Source organism: Convolutriloba macropyga, chromosome 2 (genome assembly GCF_964194025.1).
Source record: "Convolutriloba macropyga chromosome 2, txConMacr16.3, whole genome shotgun sequence".
NCBI classification, from domain to species: Eukaryota; Metazoa; Xenacoelomorpha; order Acoela; family Convolutidae; genus Convolutriloba; species Convolutriloba macropyga.
The window spans coordinates 14,331,592-14,351,394 of record NC_134469.1 but is presented as its reverse complement, the minus strand read 5'-3'; the positions used below and the strand labels follow the sequence as shown (position 1 = coordinate 14,351,394).

The 19,803-nt window shown below is 35.0% G+C and overlaps 1 protein-coding gene across 3 annotated transcripts in view; it reads left to right on the top strand.

Annotated features, from left to right (window-relative positions):
- The window catches only part of LOC142356950 (uncharacterized), a 91,519-nt gene extending 72,131 nt beyond the window's left edge, over positions 1-19,388 (top strand). For 2 of the 3 annotated variants that reach the window (XM_075408698.1, XM_075408690.1), the window contains exons 7-15: positions 591-757; positions 973-1,257; positions 1,837-2,533; positions 3,084-3,279; positions 8,271-8,495; positions 16,101-16,115; positions 17,185-17,399; positions 17,895-18,178; positions 19,136-19,388. In XM_075408698.1, the coding sequence (XP_075264813.1) occupies positions 591-757; positions 973-1,257; positions 1,837-2,533; positions 3,084-3,279; positions 8,271-8,495; positions 16,101-16,115; positions 17,185-17,399; positions 17,895-18,178; positions 19,136-19,295 (2,244 nt within the window). In that variant the 3' untranslated portion in view covers positions 19,296-19,388. The remainder of the gene's footprint in view (positions 1-590; positions 758-972; positions 1,258-1,836; positions 2,534-3,083; positions 3,280-8,270; positions 8,496-16,100; positions 16,116-17,184; positions 17,400-17,894; positions 18,179-19,135) is intronic. The other variant, XM_075408704.1, reaches the window with a different exon arrangement.
- The last annotated feature ends 415 nt before the right edge of the window (positions 19,389-19,803 follow it).

Sequence of the window (19,803 nt, the reverse complement as noted above, 5' to 3'; positions counted from 1 at the left end):
GTTTTATGTTTTTTCATGTTGAAGAAGAATTGCTGTTTTACTGAAGCTAGATATGTGCAAGAAGCTTTGATCTATTTGTCTTTCAAAAAACAAAAAAAGAAGTTGAAATAATAAGCAGAATAGCATTTTCTCCTCAACTGCACAAGTGGCCGGTCCTCAGATTTTTACAAAGAAAATTTTTAAAAGTAATTTTTAGTTGGATGTTTAACTTTCTAAATTTTGAGTTGTCATGTAGTAAAAAAGTGATAAAAGTTCAAACTAGCTCACTTTTCGATTGCTCTTTTTTGTTAAATCAAATGCAAATGCTGTTGTCGTTATATTAATTTTACTTGGATCAATCGTTTGAATTGACCTTCGATCAGACTATTATGCGCTCGTATTTTTTCGTTAGCTCTAATTCACATCTGACCAGAATGGTATACGTTTTGAGAGCCACCAAGGCCGTGAATATTTTGCGCTTTAGTGCGTGTGATCAAACGTCATTTCCCTGTTGGAATTCAGCCTTATTTAATCTGCTTCATCTGAAGTTCGGCTAATTATGACGTATAACTCTATTCTTTCAAAGTCATAAATGTTAATCTACATTTAAGGCTGGTCCTTCGGTGAGCAGCAGCAAAAGAGTGGCAAGAGTTCCTGCATCGAAGCACTTGCAGGTACACGATGACACAGACACTGACATCTCTGACCTTCCTATGTCTCCCGAACCCAGACTCTACTCAATAAGCAAGCAGAACTGGGGAGCCTATCAAAAACAGATGTAAGGGCTGTTTATAGGAAGTGTACGGCCAAAAGAAACCAAAATCGAGTTAAATTAGTGCAACCGATTCAAATAGAAATATTTTCTGCAGAATTTTTGATGTAGTTTTATTTTACATGCTTTTCCAAAGATTCTCGAGATTTTACAGAAAATAATTTTTTATTAAATATTTGGCAAATATTTGGAAGCTATTCACAGCAAATCATCATTTTCAGCTCAGTAAAACCCAGACCTAAAGACAAATCACCCCAGAAGAAGTCAAAGAAGTCCAGCTGCCCAGTTGTTCCATCCTCCAAGCACCCACTGAGTCGGGTCCAGCTTTCAAGACAGGGTTCTTCTCTTGGCGACTACTTCCCTCTGGACACTAGTGCTACTCCCAGGAACCAAAGTGTAAACTGTGAGGATGGGGAGGAAATTATGTTGATTGTGGAGCCACAGTTGGAGTCGGGAGCTGCTTCTAGAGCAACGTTTCAAAGGAGAAATTCAGATCGTATTATACAGTGAGTAATTGAGATAATTTGGAAAATTTGGAACTAATATTTCAAGTAAACTGAAAGCACTAACTTGCTTTGTTATCGAAACATTCATTAATTTATTTGTATTTGTTGCCCTGAATGTTGCTTGACAAAAATTTAAAATTTCTCAATATTTTTGCAAACTTGAATTATTATACGAGGTATATACAGAGTATAAAAGTAAAGAAATATATACGGAATATTTAAGATGCAGGTATGTAAGTATGCAAATAATATGCACTTGCTCCGTTTCAGGAAAAAAAAACCCACAGAAAACCCCCCACTTCACTATTAATGAGCTGCGCATTTAGCGTGCCTCAGCGGCTCGTGCGACTTGATATAAAACTAACCGAACAAATTATCAAGACCAAAATTCAAACTTAAAATGGGGATTTATTTCAGCGAGGTTCATTTCCACGGGGGTTTATCTCTTATCTAAAATTATGTTTTTTTTTCCAGGGGGGTTTATTTCCTAGACGCGCACTCACTAAGCTGGGGGATCCTTCTTTCTAACCTAAATTTTTCCGAGTTGACAATTTCGTTAGAACCCTAACATCTTTTTAGAAATTGGAGTGGAACAAATGGACGCAGATCCGATCTGTCACTTGAATGCGAAAGACAGGAATACTCACACATGGATTCTTCCGATGAACACAACGGCAACTCCCTCGCAATTGGGGCAACACCAGTCGTACCAGGGGGAGGGGGCGGATCTGGGTCCAACACATCACCCAGTGAAATGTTTTTGAACCCCACCGCAGCCGCAACAAACAGGGCAACTTTGACCAATCAGAGCAATTTGCAAAATATTAACCGACCAATCAGAACCATGAGCGACCAATCAAAAATAACTCTGGCCAGAGCCATGCAGAACTTCGCAACAAGTCTGAGAAAATTACCGATTGAAGCCAGACGATCAACAGTGAACAATTTGTCACAAGTTGAACAAATTCGGAGAAAAACTGTGGCCTCAATGTTCAATTTAGAAGTCGAACAGCCTCGAAATTATGAATGCGATCCGTTAAAACAAATTTCTTCAATTGACAAACATCCAAAACGTCATTCCATTGATACCTCCTGCATGATATCTCCGGATCCGGATAATGATGAGTCATCACCTGATGACAGACATAGCCCACTAATCGAAAAACTGACTTTGACCAAACAGAGCATCACAAATCAATGGCTGCGTAAAATTAAGACCAATTTGGCTGCACATGAGGCGGCTAACTTGGAGAGGGTGGGACTGAACACGTCACCGGTAAGCAACGATTATTTTTTCGGCTGTCGGAGAATAAATCTCTTGTGAATAATGAAGTCTTGAAAGCATTTCACAAAATTTATCCAGGCAACAGAACTTTAAAAGTTTTTGATCATGTCATATTCTATTCGAAAGAGCCTTTCAGCTGCAGAAATGCAATGAATTAATATTTTTGTTAATTAAGAAATCAGTAATTAAGATCATTACAAAAAATCATTAAAGACGCAATGCGTGAAACTTATTCCCCTTTTTTACGTGGTGGTTCTCGTTACAAAAAGATTGTTTGTTTGTTTTTCCCCTCCATTACTCTGTTTATTACGATAAAAAATTAAGATAGTCGAAGTTTGTTTCCTCAATCGTCTCCTTAGGTCATATGGGCTTTTGTGGTTTTGTTTTATTCTTATAGCAGAATATTATTTTTATTTCATTTAAAAACGTATATAACGTATATTTAAAAACGTTCAATGTAAAAATATGCTCATTATGGCAAAAAACTTTTATATAAAGTGACTATTTTTGCAGTTATTGGTTTTTGTGTTTCTTAATCCAGGCCTATGGAGATCAACAATATCCTCACACAGGAGGGCACTTTGGTGGTGACTATGATACGGAGACCACTTCTGCTACTAACACTGCAAGTGAGAGCGAAGGCGGAGGAGGAGGGGGAGAGGGGGGAATGTTTTCAGAGACTGACTTCGACTGTTCCACAATCAAGTCTGATAGCACGTATGGGCTGCACAACAAAGGTGAGCCCACTACTCTTGAAAGCCTCGAATTACTCAATAACAGAAATTTGTTTGGTCAATTAATGCCGAATGAATTTGTGGACTATGAATGCCGTATTTGCGGATTTTTTATATTCTATCACGCAATGAGCCTCAATTATTGTTAGTAGTCAAATCCTTTTTAATGATGATGGTGTATTTATACCTGTTCACACACTCAAAGATGGGAAAATTTCAATAGTCGCAACAGGATCAAGGTGCGTTTTCAGAAGTTTTTTGAAGGTACCAAATTTTCCTCTTCGCGGATTTACTGAGGCAATCTGTTCCATGTTTCGGGCCCACTAACAGAGAAAGCTCGTCCTCCAAGGGTGAACGCAAAATACACATTTTTCTTTCAGTAGCTGAAACTTTGGCAATTGGACATAATCCAAATACTTTGTTTCAAGATCAAGCTGAATTTTAAACATAAGCGACGCAATTTTCTACTGCAATATTTCCTTTTAACGTATACCATAAACTCACAATGAGTGTTTATTAAATTGCCGGTTAACCAGGTATTAAAAGGTAACGTAGGCAGCATTGTTTTCAAAAACTTGGAGCTCAGTTCGGTACTATTTTTTTTACTGCGATACGAAGTTTCACTTGTAATTGAGTTATAAAAATCTGCACACTCTCTGATGATTTCAAAACAACCAAAATACTTACAAAAAAAACTTGCTTAGTTAAAAGAAGCACAAGAGTTCAATATTTTTGCTCCATTTTCTCTAAAACGGCAATTAAGTTTGGCAGTAGACTTTATATTTACTCGGTTTGAAAACCATAAAGTGTTTGCAACCATGCTAAGCGAAATATGATTCTTGGTAATCATGGAAATTATATATGGTTTTCTGGAATCTGAGCAACCAAACCAAGATCTTAAATGGTTTCTTAGTCACCATGAAATGATATTTCAAAAAGTCTACAAGAACATGAATATTTGCTTTATATAATGTTCTTTTAGTAGTCATATATGGAAAAATTTACGTGCATAATTTCTCATTATAGTCCATTTGAGTATATCGTAGTCAGGCAGTTCAGAAACGTTTTTTTTGTATATCAGAAGCGAGAATTTTTTTGAAGCTTAAGTGAAACTAATTTTGTTTCCTAAGTTATATTGATCACAACACATGATTTTTTCTACTTTATGTGAACCATAGTAGTTCACCGGTATACCGGGTATTGTATACTTAAATTACTCTTTGCTATTTAAATAATCATTTTTTCTGCACCCTATCGAACACACTATCTATTTTTGCACAGTATAGTTTTATCTTAGCGTCTCCTCATTTTTCTCCCATTGCTGCAAATTCCGCATCAAGAGTTGAAGTTGAAATGTATGCTCTTTTTTATTCTGAATGTTGTTTATTTTATACAATCGACAGATTTCAACAGCTCTATTTTTGCCATGCCCTTCTTAGGCAAATTTCAAAGTTTTTGCTTTTGTCAATTTAAATGGCGAAGTGTTTCTGAAAAGAAAAAGGAAGCTCGGTAATGTGTGATCGCACATAAGGTTCAGATCCCGCTCATCCACAATTTTGGCATTATTGTCTACCAAATCAGGAACAGATAGAAAACCCCAAAAATTCAAGTATTTTTCAAAAAAAATTGGTGTATAAACGAAAAGATAGACTCCAAAGCAAATAACTCAGTGGAGTAAAAAAGGATGCATTAGATTGATGAGATATGTCAATATAAGAAAGCGAGTCACGACGAACAGCAAAATCAAACAACAACAACAAACACTAATTATATCAAGAAATTTATGACAGTTTTAAAAAACAAAACTTAATAACAAAGTCAAAATAGCGTCAGATAAAACTGAAACTAAACAAAAAAACACATAATTCACCAGAAAAGATACGGAACCAGGGCATAATAAAGCTTGGTAACAATTAAACAATAAAGAACAAAAATAGTAAATATGAAAAATCCATTTATTTTTTTTTAAACAATTAATTTCAAAGTAATGAAAACCTTTGAAAATCAACGAAACTATCCCATAGGTTTACGATAACCAGCGTTCCGAAAAATGAGAATTAGGAACTGTCGGTGTTCAATTATTATGCGGTTACAAAAAGAACAACAAATAGAGAACAAACAAAAAATCAGTTAAATTTTCGCCAGAAAACGCTTTCGAAGCCGTAAAGCCATACTTTGGCCCTCAAATTTGTTTGACTACACCTTTTTCGAAGACGAATAACGTTTTATTGGACCTCTCAATATCAAAAGCAGGTAACAAGTAGACAAAAAAGGCAAGATTAGGTAATACTTATTTTTTTTAAAAGACATGGAAGCCGTCAAAAACAAAAAGAAATCAATAAATAGGTTCGTTCATTCCTCCGAAGGAAGCGCTTTGGACCTGCAATTATCCAGAATATATCCTACGTCTACAAAAAGAACGTAAATTATGACAAAAATTAAAAGAGTAGTTATTTTTTTTTAAGAAAAACCCATGTCAAAGCCAGTAAAGTCATAACGAATTCTTATAAAACATTATATTTGTGACACCAATATCCTTGACAAATTCTTTTGATTACAATTGTTTCATATTTGGCCTGTAATTAACGAGACTAGGTAATAACTAGACAATAAGAGGAACAAAACTTGGAAGTTAAAAAAAGTTTTTGTTTTATTTTGGAACACAATTGTTTTCATGAAAGCCATCAGCTATCTACTAAAATCAGAATATTGGCCATTTATTTTTCCATGAAAATCTTCATACTACAAAAGAGACAAGGTAAAAACGACGGTGAAAGATAAAATTAAAAAATTCAATTAATGTTTTCTAGAAAGTATTGTCGAAGCTGTAAAAATCAGAGTCTATTTACATAAAGGTTTTAAAATTATCAATTGTGTTTTTTGAACGCCAATAATCTGAAATATGAATTGTCAATAAAGTGATAATGTGACAAAACTAGAAAAAATTAAAAATGGGCAAATACCTGAAAATGAAAAAAATGTGTAGTAGTACCTGAAAATGAAAAAAATCTAGTAGTATCAAAAGCCAGAAAACAGTAATTTGAGGTAAAAAACCAAATAGAGATTGAATTTGAATTCAGTAGAAAGAAAAATTATTCTTTCATTGCTGACACTTAGGCCCAAATTGACTAATTTAAGAGAAAAATGGAGGCAAAGTTTAATAAGGCATTACATATTTCGAAAACCAAATATTTTTAAAAGTCAAAACTAGCAAAAAACTAGACACAATAATTTGGAGCTAATTAGTAAGCGAATTGAACCTATCACTAGTGATTTTTGATTTTAAATGTTCCTTAGTTTAAATAATAAAAAAAGATCAAAGTTTTTTAAATGAAAAGACCGAATGATTACATCCGAATTATTTTTGGATTGTAACAGTCCAAGATTGGTCCAAAACTAGGTCTGCGTTTTTGATAATCAACAATTAAAGTTAGAAAAAGATGGCAAATTTTAATTACGGAGCACTCGCAACGGAAGTTGAAGTAGAAATAGCACCCTTTTGAGTCTACAAAGATTGTGTTAGTGGTGTTTGGGTGTGTACTTCCTGCATATTTAATCAAAGTGAACTGAAGAAACTTATTTTGTGCTGTTTCTGTTAAAGAAAAAGTCTGAATTTTGAAATATTTAGCCAGAATTTTTGACAAGAATTTAAATGAAAATAGCCGACAGTATTTTTTCGTTTCAAAAATAAAATCAACAACTTTTCTTTAGGAAAACTTAACAAATTTAGTAAAATTAAGCAACATTTTAGTCAAAAATTCCGGAAAATATCAATAAAATCAACGGAAATCCCTCTATTTTTCCAAAAGTTTAATTCTAGATATTTCTCAGTAATAAACGAAAATCAAAAAGTTTTTTTAATTGCATATTCTTCGCTGGGCAAGTTTTCTAATGATACCAGTCTAAACTCTCTACGATGAATAAATCAATCGGCCAAAAATGTGTGAACAAGAAAAGACCATTTGAGTATATAGTTCCTCCTCCCTCCCCCCTCAAGTTTAAAAGCTGAGTTCTTATAGAGGAGAGAAATGCAAATTATGCGGTTGAATTATGTATCATACTCTTGATAGCTCATAATAAGCCTCAAATGGAAAACAGTTCATAAAAAACTTGATTTGCATGCACTAACGTTTTTGAATCGTGATAGTCAACATTGCATCTGCAATTGCATAATTGATTTTTTTAATATAATTTTTTGAACCTGGTTTATAGCGTTTTTTGTTACGAAATCGCCATGAACTTTCGAAACATCAATGTTTTTTTTAATGTTTTATCCGATTCTTGACAAAATGCAGATGAATCGGATTTGATTTCAGAATATTATCATAAATGAATTTGTGATAAAGTTTTCTAAGTTAAAAGGAATGATAAATTTCAAAATGTAACCTAACTCGACAATTCTTAGTTAGCGCCTGATGTCTTCATACAAAAGCATTAACTATCTTCAAAATTTCAAAATTTTGTCTACAAGTCTTTGCACTCCACGGCTTTTTATCAGTTCAAAACTGAAATTGGTTTTTATCAATTTTAGCAGTTTTTTTCAAGATTTTACGTACTGCCTCAAACTTTGGAGACCACATAAGCACTATTGAGATGACAGTTTTAGAATTGAGGGGAGAAAAATCTGATTACTAAGCATAAACTGGCTGCGAAACCTATTCCCATTGATGCTTTAAAAGTACCGTTTTGCAACGTTTTCTCGACATTTGCGGTACTTGCTACGATTTTTGAAACTCTTACACTAAAACAACGACTAAGGTTTAATCTACTGGCCTCATTCACTCCGCCAAACTATGTTCTAAAATTGAGGACCTGCATTTTCTAAGTCTTGTTCAAAAATTTAATGGTTGCCAACTTCTCAATTTTCACTCAACTTTTTTTTTTCATATTTTAATCTTTGCACATTCATAATCTTTCATAAAGGTAACATACATATTGAACTAGTCGATTTATAGCAGATTTCTTATATTTTCAATACTCTGACATATTTTTAGGCAACGGAAACTTGACAGACGACACTATTCGTTCAGACGCGTACCCTACAGTCCTCCCCAGTCCTCGCAAAAAGCAGGAGTTCGCATGGAAAGCCCCGCAGCAGCACGAGACAGCCGTGCGTCGAAGAAAAGGGTCCAAATTGTCGCCACAAATTGACAAACGGAAGTTATCACAAAAACTGAGAAATCGCACTTCGGCAGAAATTGAACAACCAATGATGGCAGGTTGGTCTGAAAATTGCACAAGCCTGAAAACTGCGAAAATATTGAGTGGCCATATTTTTAATTATTTTTGTCAGATTTGTTGACAATAGTGCGCTAAAATATGTTGAGAGTATTTATCATAAAATATTTGCAGAATGTGAACGAAAACCTTGTGCGACCCATGCGACCCATAAGTTTTAGATAGGCCCACTTTGCTCAATTTTGTTAGATTCTTGTTTCAGTTGAACATTCCTCGTCAGAGTGCTAATACCTTTTCAATATCTGCAATACGCAGAACTAAAAAATTAACGTCGATGCATTTGACAGCATTTAACTCAAGAAAATTATGAATCATTTTCGGTTTTTGTTTTTATTTTCCTGAAATGAGTTCATTTTGTTTTCCTGAACTGAGGTGTCATAATGAAATCAAACATGTCCAGGACGTCCTAGACAGAAACTGTCAATCTGTTTGTTGGTTTTACTTCTAAAAACAGACGAGTCTTGTTGTTCTGTTTGATCCAACTTTTTGGCCAGATGTTTTAGTAAATTATTCAGTTAAAACACCTGAAAACTACTGACACAATCTTTGTTAACTTTAAAGAAGGCTAGTTTTACTTGTGCATCCTTTGACCTTGTCATTGAACAAAATTTCGTTCGCTAAGACTGGTCTGTTCTTGGACTAAAATTTTTGAGAGTGTTCATGAATCAGTTTCTTGCTATCTTAACTCGACACTTCAGCAAAATGCAGCAGTTTTTTCGATACAGTGAATATTTTTTGTCAATCAATCCATAATCCTAAACTTTGGAACAATTACTTGTTTCTGATGCAAAAACGGCAATAACAAGTCTGGTTTTCGTGTAATCGTCGTTCTTTAAGGTCCAAAGCAATTCGGATTGTAAACAGCCGATTTTCTTTAAAAAAAGAATTGCGCGTTTTTCGCTTTTATTTATTTTAATTAAAGAAAAAAACAGTTCAAATCAAGGCTTACTAATGACAGGTCTGAATAGTTTCCTAAACAATTGCCTTTATCTAGGTTTTTTATGTAAGTTTTTAAATTTGAAAAAAATACTTTCAATTTAAACTATAAATTATTCGGCTTTCTGACTGGTTAATTAATCTTTTTTGGAAAAAAGTTCACATCATTTTTCCAGATGATTAAAATTGAATATTTATTGCTTTTTCGAGTAATGGTTTTTCGGCTTTGATATTACGAAAAGAGTTTTCGAAAAAAATGATACCTGGATGTTTTCCCATTTTGAGTGTCTTTTTTCTTGTTTTATAACCTCGTTTACACGTCAGAAAACAAATAATTGCTGCTTTAGAAAACCACTTTGGAACACATCAGTTTTTCAGTGAAGAGATTAAGGTTTTTAACTGGTTCGAAACTGTCTTCTAGCAGTAATTAAGGGAATTTTTCTTAATTTCGTCTTTTTTTGTTGTTTCTTTGTAGCCGTACAACAAAATTAGGATATTCGCAGGTCTAAATAATGTTTTAAGAAAAAAAATTGACCCTATTAAATCATTTCAGTTGATAGCTATAGTTTTTCATGACTTTGAAATCAATTGTTTGAAAAACATGTAGATTTTTTAAAAAACTTATGCATTTTGCAGTTCTTTTTTTCCACCTGTTTCATAGTCTCCTCAATTACAGGCATGCATATCAACTTATTGACACTTACAAAAGGCACATTTGAACACGTCGGTTTTTGAGTGCTTGGTTTATTGTTTTCACGGCTTGGATACGGGATTTCTTCAAAAGATTAAATTACATTTTGCTTTTCATTTCTTAATCTTTATTTTTGTAGGCGTACGGCAAATTCTGAAAAAGGAGAGATTGCAATAGTTTGCTGAGGTCAAATTAACCTGTCAAAAATTTTGGTTTAAAAGGTAAAGTTTTTAGATATTTGAATTTAACTGTATTCGAAAAAAATGTGATTTTGTAACTTTTCTTTTTTTTTGTTTTTTTAGTACTTGTTACCTAATTTTATTATTTGGAGATCACTTATCTTAATACTGGTGTTCATGGAACGCACATTTGATTTTTATTGTTTTTATGGAATATATTTCGGCTTAAACGGCTTCAATACCATTTTCTTGCTACTTTAAATGCAATTCTTGTTTTTTGTCGGAGTTTGCCCCTAGTTTTTGTAGTTATCCGAAATATTCTGTTTAGTGACATGTCTCAATGTCTTCATTTTGAGGCATAAACTAAAAAAAAAATTTAAAGATTTCAATTGGTATCTTACGGTTTTCAATATTTGAAGTTTTTTTTTCAAAAAAGTTTTATCTGTTTTATAACTTTGCCGATTTTGTTTTTCTGTGAATTTATTGCCGAGTCTCATCCAGCGACGGACAAACTACTTTGTTTATGTTAAGTTTTATATAACGCTAGTTTGAATTTCTGTATAATGTTATTTTTGAGGAAGCAGACATAGATCTTTGATGAAAATTTGTAGTTGTTGTTTGATATATTGTTTGTCGTGTCTTGCAGTTTAGATAATGGCAGGCCTCATCGGTCCTCTGATGTGCCTTTATCTCTTTGACTAAGTGATTCATGTTGAAATCAGTTTTCTATTAATAAACAAAAAATTTTTGATCCATATTGGAGTTTTTTTGAAAGTTTTCTTTCTCTTCCTTATTTGCTACAAGACAATTAAGCCAAAATTGCGGAAGGGGGGAGGGGAGGGTCAGAACATTATGTGCAAACGAACATTACCAAGATTCCTTGTCTAATTTTAAACTCATTGGCATATAAATTGCTTAATGACAATAGCCACTGATATCAATATACTGGTTGTGTATTTTAGGTCAATTATAAATACTACGTTGATGCTGGCATACCAGTTCTCCTAACATCCAAAACTGAGACAATTTTTTCTGTATGCATTGCAATGCTCAAAGTGTTTCAAGTGAAGTCAGACTGCTTGTCACCATTGCGCGTGATGTTTTGATTCTGGCTACCTTTATTTAGTTGCTTGCTTTATTGATTTTGTTTATTTGGCTTCAAGAATTCAAGATTTTTTCAAGCATGAGAGATTGAATAGGCTACGAGAAATTTTACTTCAAGATAATTAGTTTCATTGCTCTGATAATTCCGACTGCCTCTATAATTGCGGTGCTGTGATTACAAAATTTACAAAAATTGCGTTTTCTTATAATATTTGTCCATTTTGCTTTTTGTTAATTAATGTGGAAACATAAAGTAAACAAAAAGGTATGATTGTTTCAGAATCTTATTAGTACGCAAACTTTTTGCCAGCATTTAAAAACGTATGTCCCGCAGATATTGATGAATTACACTCTCTCGCTCGCTCTCTCTCTCTCTCTCTCTCTATCTATCTATCTATCTCTCTCTCTCTCCCTCTCTCTATTTTTTTCTCTCTCTCTTGTCTCTGGCAATTTTGCTCTCTCTCTCTCTCTCTCTCTCTCTCTCTCTCTCTCTCTCTCTATTTCTCTCTTTCTCTCTTTCTCTCTTTCTCTCTCTCTCTCTCTCTCTCTCTCTCGCTCTCTCGTTCTCTCTCTCTCTCTCGCTTTTTGTTAATTTAAAACAAGTGCTACTATGTGTCGTTTTCCCTCTGTGTTCGAATTAAAATTCTAATCATTTTCGTTCAGCCTTTCATGACTTTTTCTTGTCTCCAGACTACATAAATTTGAAATCACGACGCCCCCTTCATGCGTTCATCTTCGGTCTGGACATACGTGGTTCCGTCAGGGACCTCAACCTGGGTTAGCACCAGTATAAAGTAAAGCAAAAGCGCTCTCTGTTTTGTCGTATATTTTAGACTTATTCTGTTGATTTTATATTTTATAATAAAAAAACCTTCACAATCTTTGGGATTTCAAAAGAGAAGCTGTTTTTGCATTGCTGATTTTTCGCTGATTGTCAGTTTTACACACTTAAATGACTTTAAATGAATTCGATGACTTTCAATAAAACCTAAAATAGAAAAACTTCAACTTATTTGAAAGAATTAATAAATTGATTTAACAAAATCCTCGTGCAGAATACTGTTGCAGAAAAGTTCTAGTATCAACTTCAGTTAATTCTGAGATATCTACCAACCTAATCCTTGATGCGTGAAAACGCTTTTATGACGCCGGCCTCTCCCCCCATTTTCTTTGATGTTATAAACTTCAAAGTCGGTTTTTCGGCTTGGTATCCGCTAGTGATCGATTACGTATTATCCCGTTTGTCAACCAAAAAATCTCTGCAAAAAATTTAGCGTAAAATATTTATAGTGCAGTAAATAGTATGTTATATAATGCAAATATTGACTATAATTGAATAATTGGAGCCTTGATGCGGTATATCTATTCATCCAGAACAATTCCCGCCACTCGGGGTGTCTCTATAATGTCCAACTGTGCGCAGTGTGAAACATTTGTGATGACAGCTCTGCCAGCGGTTTGGAAAGGACAATAGATGCATTGTATCCTGGCGCAGGAATGGCTGGAAGTTAATTCGTTTCAGAGGTCAATGTTGTTCAGAAATGTTTCCGCTGCTAAACCCCATCACTAGCAAAAAATGTGGAGATGTATATTATGCTCTCTGTATATAGATATATATCCTTCAAAAAGAAGCTGGTCATTAGAGTACGGCTTAGATCTATATTATATGTATTTTGTAAAAGTATGTGCAAAATATTACCCGATTTCTCTGTTCTAACCAACTGTTGATGATATAATACTCAAGCGTTCACAAGAAAGGAGCTACTATTATGCTGATCCCCCACCTTCGTTCATACGTTTTTCTTTAATTCCCAGGTTGAGATCCTCGGTGAAATCAAGTATGTCTGCAAAAAAATGAACGCAAGGACTGGCGTCTTGCGTTCAAAAATACACTCTCTGAAACTTCAAAGAACACACGAAAGTTTGAACATGAACGCACTATCCGTCTCGAACAGTCGAAATAGATACTTTCAGTCAGTAACAGTCTTGACATAAGGGTCTTGGTCAGGCATCTCAACCTAGTGTCACTCATATGAAATTACGCTCTTCTATTATGTCAATTTTTATTTTCATTTATTAGACCAAACTATTTTTGTGATCTCTTTTAATGAAATCTATCAAAAAAATTCAAAAACCAAATGAAACAAAAGTACTCAGCAGCAACCCATAGTATGAAAACTGGAGAACATTTCACAATTTCAGTTGACCGGATCAGAAGAAAAAAAAACAGATTCTGCGGACATTTGCAATGACTAATTTTTGACAGAAACCAGTTTTATGCACCACTAAGTTTTTTTATTTTTCTATCAATAAAAAAGATATTAATGTTAGAGAATATATACGCCACTTGTTTATATAAAAACAAATGTATTTAAAATTATAAGTATAAATAATTTACACCCCGGACAATAAGCTGGTCATTAGAATAAGTCCAAAGTTCTGTTCACGTCTTGTAGAGAAGTTTTGCAGAATCTTCAAGATTCCTTATTTTGATTAGGCAGCCTATCACGTGAAAACAACAGCGCCCAGATCTCACCATTCCAAAACGTTTAAATAGTTAGTTCGCCTTCTTCTTATCATTATAATTCCTGTACTCTTTTCTTGACTGTGAACAAATGTTGATGGTAAACCACATAATTTAATGTTTAATAACTAATTACATTAGTTCCATACGCATCAGGTAATATGCTCTATCAATTTAACAAATCAACAAAAGCTTAAACTAATTCTAATTCAATTACCCGCAAAATTGCAGCAGGAAATACTTAACTAAATGATTCTAAAATCAGCTCCCTAATTATAGCAATTGTAGCTACAAAATAAGCGCCACCAATACAATTGAAATTATCCCTCAGCTGATAACAGACTGATGAACCACAAGCAAACAACAACAATAACAACAATAACTCCGAACTTGTAGCTCGATCAACCCTGCAAACTCTGCCAAATAAATCTAAAACAATTGCAGCAACTATTCAGACCCTCGCATGCAATCACTTCGGCAGACTCTGTCAAATAACTCTGATATTTTAACAGCGACTATTTTGAGCCTCCCGCTCCACCGCTCTGACAAAATCACGCAGCGATGCCTAATGAATATCGCAGTAGCCTCTTGCTCTTCAAGACCGGAATTCTAGGCTCAACTGCAGCTATCAACTCGCTCACGGTTACAATTTCTGCCCAACGCTTATAATTTAAGCAACTTCAATACTGAGCCGAGGAAACAAACTGTTTGCACAAACAAATCAATCGTCATTACGGCAAAAGGATTTCAGCCTTCTCTAATTCTTTTGTTTGGTTGATTCAACGCTAACAATACTATCTCTCCGATAGCAAGGCGTGCTTATTAGTAAAACTTATGTAGTAAATGTCAAAGTAGCTGAAATTCTTGGGCAGAATTATAATGAACTAAACAAAATGTATTTCCTGGGTTTTGGTTTACATAGGTAGGTTTAGGATATATGGATCGCTTTCTGCCTAATCCTGCTTTGGCGCGGGGCCTTTATAAAGACCCCAAAATTATCACTTTTTTCCCCTCATAAGTGTTAAGTGCTATCCACCAGGTAAAGCGGGTACTAAAATTCCTATTAAAAAAACAGCACAGGGTTCCTCTAAGGTGCTGTTGTTTCAATTTCCCGAGTTGTCGACGTTGTAAAATGAGGGGGCTGTACACATTTTTGACCCCAAATTGTAAAAATTTTCAGATTTGACCAAATATTGTGATTTTGCGAAGATTGATTTTCTTTCAGTTACAATGGATGTTAACGAGTATTAATGGCTGTTACGTCCTAAGAAGCCATTCGGAAACTGCAGTTCGTTAGTTTTCATTACAGAACGCAATTTCATGAAAATCAATGTAAATGTTTTTAGTTGGCTGTAATCGGTTCGGCATCAGTTGCACAGTAATGAGTTTTCCATTGATCTTGTGCAGCATCATGGGAGCCAGGGTAACCATATGAGCTAATATGATGTTTGGAATTAGATTGCCTAAATCTAACTTAGCCTCAAAGAGCTTTTTTGTGCCTAAACTATCAATCGTTTTGGTTTGAGCTCATTGTTTATGGCTCAACAGAGTCTGTCAACTCGTTTCATTACAAAGATTTTTTAGCGCTCATTTTGAAACAATTTGGCAGATGTTTTTGATGACTATTCCTTTACCGGATAGAAATAATTGTAAACATTTTATGCAGCAATGATATCTTCTATAGTTTTTCTGTGTTGGAGACAGAAAAGAAAAGGAAACTCTACATTTGTTATGCGAGCATGGAAAAGCATTTTGGAGAACAACTTGATATTACAAATTCAGGTTTCTCTCAATTTGGTTTGATATTGTTTACTTTGCAGAACCCTGCTGAAAAAATGTTTTGATGCACTCCAGTTTCAATTTAAAAGAACCCTAATTTTGATGTAGAGAAAAAAACCCAATAAACTTTTGTTCCATACATTGCCTACAGTTTTGGCAAAAAAAATGGGAAAAGGATTTTATAAAAATTTGCAAGACTTTGGTTTTTTTTTCTCGGGGATATCGCTAACTTGCAAGTTTCTCATGTTTCCATTCTGTAGAAAACTTTCAAAATAATTGTTGTTGATTATAGAAAACTCATAGGATTAAATGAGAACCAGTGTCAAAAGCTCAGCCAGGACTTCATCAGCGAACTAGTGAACTTCTGTTATAGCATCGAGAGCGTGCAGTAAGTTGTATGTTCAATTCCAACTAAGATCATATTTGGTCAGGCACCTCATAGCTTAAATCATGATAACAATTTACTCACAGTTTTGCACTCATCTGTTTGTGAAGCTCATTTGTTATCACTGGTGGTCCTATTCAACGGTGCTGTTTAAAAAAGTTCTTCATTTTCTACTGGAACTTTGTTCCTGCATAGAATTTGACGAAGAGCAGCATCATCGCTTTGTCAGATTCTACATCGTGTCTAGTCAGGATAGATAATGGGCTTCATCTGGGTCTAGAGGGAACAAGTTTCAAAGAATCCAAAAGCTTACTGCACGGTTAATTTTTGTCACATATTTTCCATCGCGAACAGTTGCGTTTATGAAGAAGGAGCTGTATTGGTTGCACCAGTTGAACAGCACATATAGTTCAAAGCTGAATGCTTTATGCGTCAGACATTGAAAAACTTCAGACAAAAACAACCTCAGAAATAAATCAAACTACAGATTCTTCAAAACATTTTAAGGACTATTTCATGTTGCTAGGTTCATTAACTGTAAAGAACGCAATCTTGATATTAAAAAACTGCATAAACCATCGTCATCCTTATTTTCCTTTATTTGACAAAATTCCTCCAATCGCAGTTCATTGCAGCCCAATCATAGCTAATATCGGCAATCATAGCGGCAGAGGACAAATAATTCCATGGAGAGCGTTTATGGCGTGATTTTTATTGTTCCGCATCTTGCAAACTTCGTAAGAACTGTATTACCTGCGCTTTTCACATACGGCTTAACCTGAGTAGAATTTTGTAGAAAACTTTATCAGATTTTCCACCATCAGAAACTTGTGATCAATTCCTCACGGCAAAGTGTCTGTGCCAGACAGTAGCGCACGTTGAAAAATTATTTATGCTGGATTTTTCATTGTATTTGAGCTAATAAGGCATGTACGGTAAAAGAATTTCGCTGATATCATGAGACAGGTCTTGTAAGATAGAATTCCAGAGTCAAATTCAGTTTCTCACATTGACTTCTATTTTCTCTTTTTGAGTTTTCTTCTGAGCTAATGACAGCTTTTCCTCGTTCTAGGCAGTATAGTGAGGACTAGAGTGTACAAGATAGTGTTCGTGGGCAACTCTGGCAGTGGGAAGACCTCCTTCATCCAGAGGGTGTGTACGGGGGAGGTGGGGACAGTGGATAGTATGAGGGGGCCTCCTGCCACTGTGGGTGTGGACTACAGGTGCAAGAACATCTACTGCGACAACTTCTGCTACTCTCTACAACTATGGGATACTGCTGGACAAGTAAGTCAGTTGTGTCAAAATAAGGTACATTACGGAAGAACGTGATTTTTTGTCAGATATTATAAGAGTACGCGAGCAAAATGGTTGAATAAAGATCCGGAAATTAAATTCGGTACAAAAAAACATTCGTTTTAAGCGCATAAGATCTTAAAAACGTTACAAATCTTATCAGATTTTACTTGATTAGAGTATATATGTTTCTTATGAGATCTTGCACGATTAATGCAATAACTTTAAAGTTTCAAGGTTGCTTAAGTATCTTGTGGGTACCGTTAGACCAAAACTACCCTTACCAACTTCTTTTTCCAATTTTATTCAAAAATTTTGAATGCTATACTACTATCTTTCAAGGTGGCTTAATTCCAAATACTTTTTTTGTCAATGAGAGCGAAGATAATGTTACCAAAAAATTTACAATAAAACTTTTTGTTTTCATGCCCGTTATTTTGCGATCTCATAATTATATACTGTTAACTTATTGTTCAATATTCTTAGGAGCGGTTCAAAGCAATCACGCGTCAATACATGCGCAACGCAGACGCGATGCTCGTCTTCTATGACGTCACAGACAGACGCTCATTCGCATCAGTGCGATCCTGGATGGAGAATGCCACAATTGACGCCAGAGGAGGTGGAGGGGGTTCACAGGACCAATCTCATTTAGTGACTCTTTTGATTGCGAATAAGGTAGATTTACGAACAGTGCATTCTAACTGTGTCGGGAGCAGTGAGGGTGCCCTATTGGCCGACGAGTACGATGCTGATTTCGTGGAGATAAGGTGACTATATGTATTATTGATAGGTTACGTCGTTCTGGTTGAAGTCACTGAGAACTTCTGGCGGTTACAGAGAACCGCGCTAGTGGTCCGAGATGTTTTGAGACAGAGTTTCAAAGTGACTTCTGCAGCGTCACGTAACCTTGCTTAAAATACAACTTGCAAGTTTAAAAACGCCGAAAGTTCATTGTAGTCAAGGATCTTTTACGCTTGTGCTACCCCCCCCCCCCCCCAAGCCAGCTTAGTGTGTGAATATTTTTGCATAAGGATTTACTATGTAATGGCACGTGCTCTGTTACTGGGGGAGCATGACCGGGGGGGGGGGGGGGGGGCACAAACGGAAAAGATCCGTAAACTTCTGGTAATATGTTTAGGAACTTCGGTCGTTTTAATGTCTGGCAATGCATAACTTAAGCTTGAAACACGCTAAGTTTTAAAATGCCACAATTCAACGGTGCCAATTCCAAAGTTTACTAATGCCAGATGTGAAAATGACAAAATTGTTTCATCAAACATGGCTCCACAACTTTGCACATTTCTCTTGGAATTTCTGACTTGAAAGATATTATTGAAAAGAATAAGACAATTCACGGACTTGAAAATTGAAACCTTACTTCAATCAGCTAAATAAACTTTCAAATAAAAGTTTTTTTGGATCTATTTTGCTTGACTTATAAATTGATTTTATACTTCAGAACAGACCAATAAGCACAATTAACTCTTCGTGGAAACAAGCACTACTTAAGACAATGAATGGTTTATTCCATCAAGCGCCAAAATTTTGTGAACAATCTTGCTATTATTCAAGATAAATTGAATTGTTAGTGTAATATCTAAAATGGCCAAAATGATATAATTCCAAAGATAAACATAAGTGATCAAGCTCCTACCATTGCATAATAAAGGGTAAGTTTTCAACGTTTTTCAGTTATCGAAGGTAAGAAATCTTTTCCTTTTCAGTGTGAAAGCAGACGTGAACATAAACGAGTGTCTGTCAGTGTTGGTGAGTCATCTGAACCAGGAGGAATCTGCAAAACAGAGAAGACTCCAACTGAAGAAAGAGAAGACATGCAACTCCTCCAAATGCTGCTCCTCGTCACCCTCTCCCACTTACTACTGAGAGAAATAGACATCAACTCAAAATGATCACATTAGATTATTCCAAATGGCGAAACAATTAGTTTTCTATACTTAAAAAACCTATTTCTTCTAACCCATTTTTTAACCTCGAAAATGACAAGTCAAGACTTTCTTGTTCCACTTTTGCAGAGTATTGCAAAACACACCCCAGGCTGAGGTCTCAGGCCAAAATCACCTCTGATCAGACGCGATTGAGCGCACACCTGGTTACTTGTGCTCAAAATCAGATGGCCCCGGTTCTGGAAAACTTCGGAAGCGGAGGATAGTCGGATCAGAGGCCGGCCCGAGCACACTTGAGTCTGATCAGAGACAATTCAGAGTGCAATTAACTCTGAATTGTCTCTAATTAATTATTTTATTATAAATTTTTCTGTTAAGTGTTTGAGTAAGATGCGTTTGCCTCGTTGATAGTGGAAAAATAGCAGCGACGAAGAGAAGAGTAAATTTCTCCGAACAAATTTATACAATAGGGTTAATAATGTAAATCA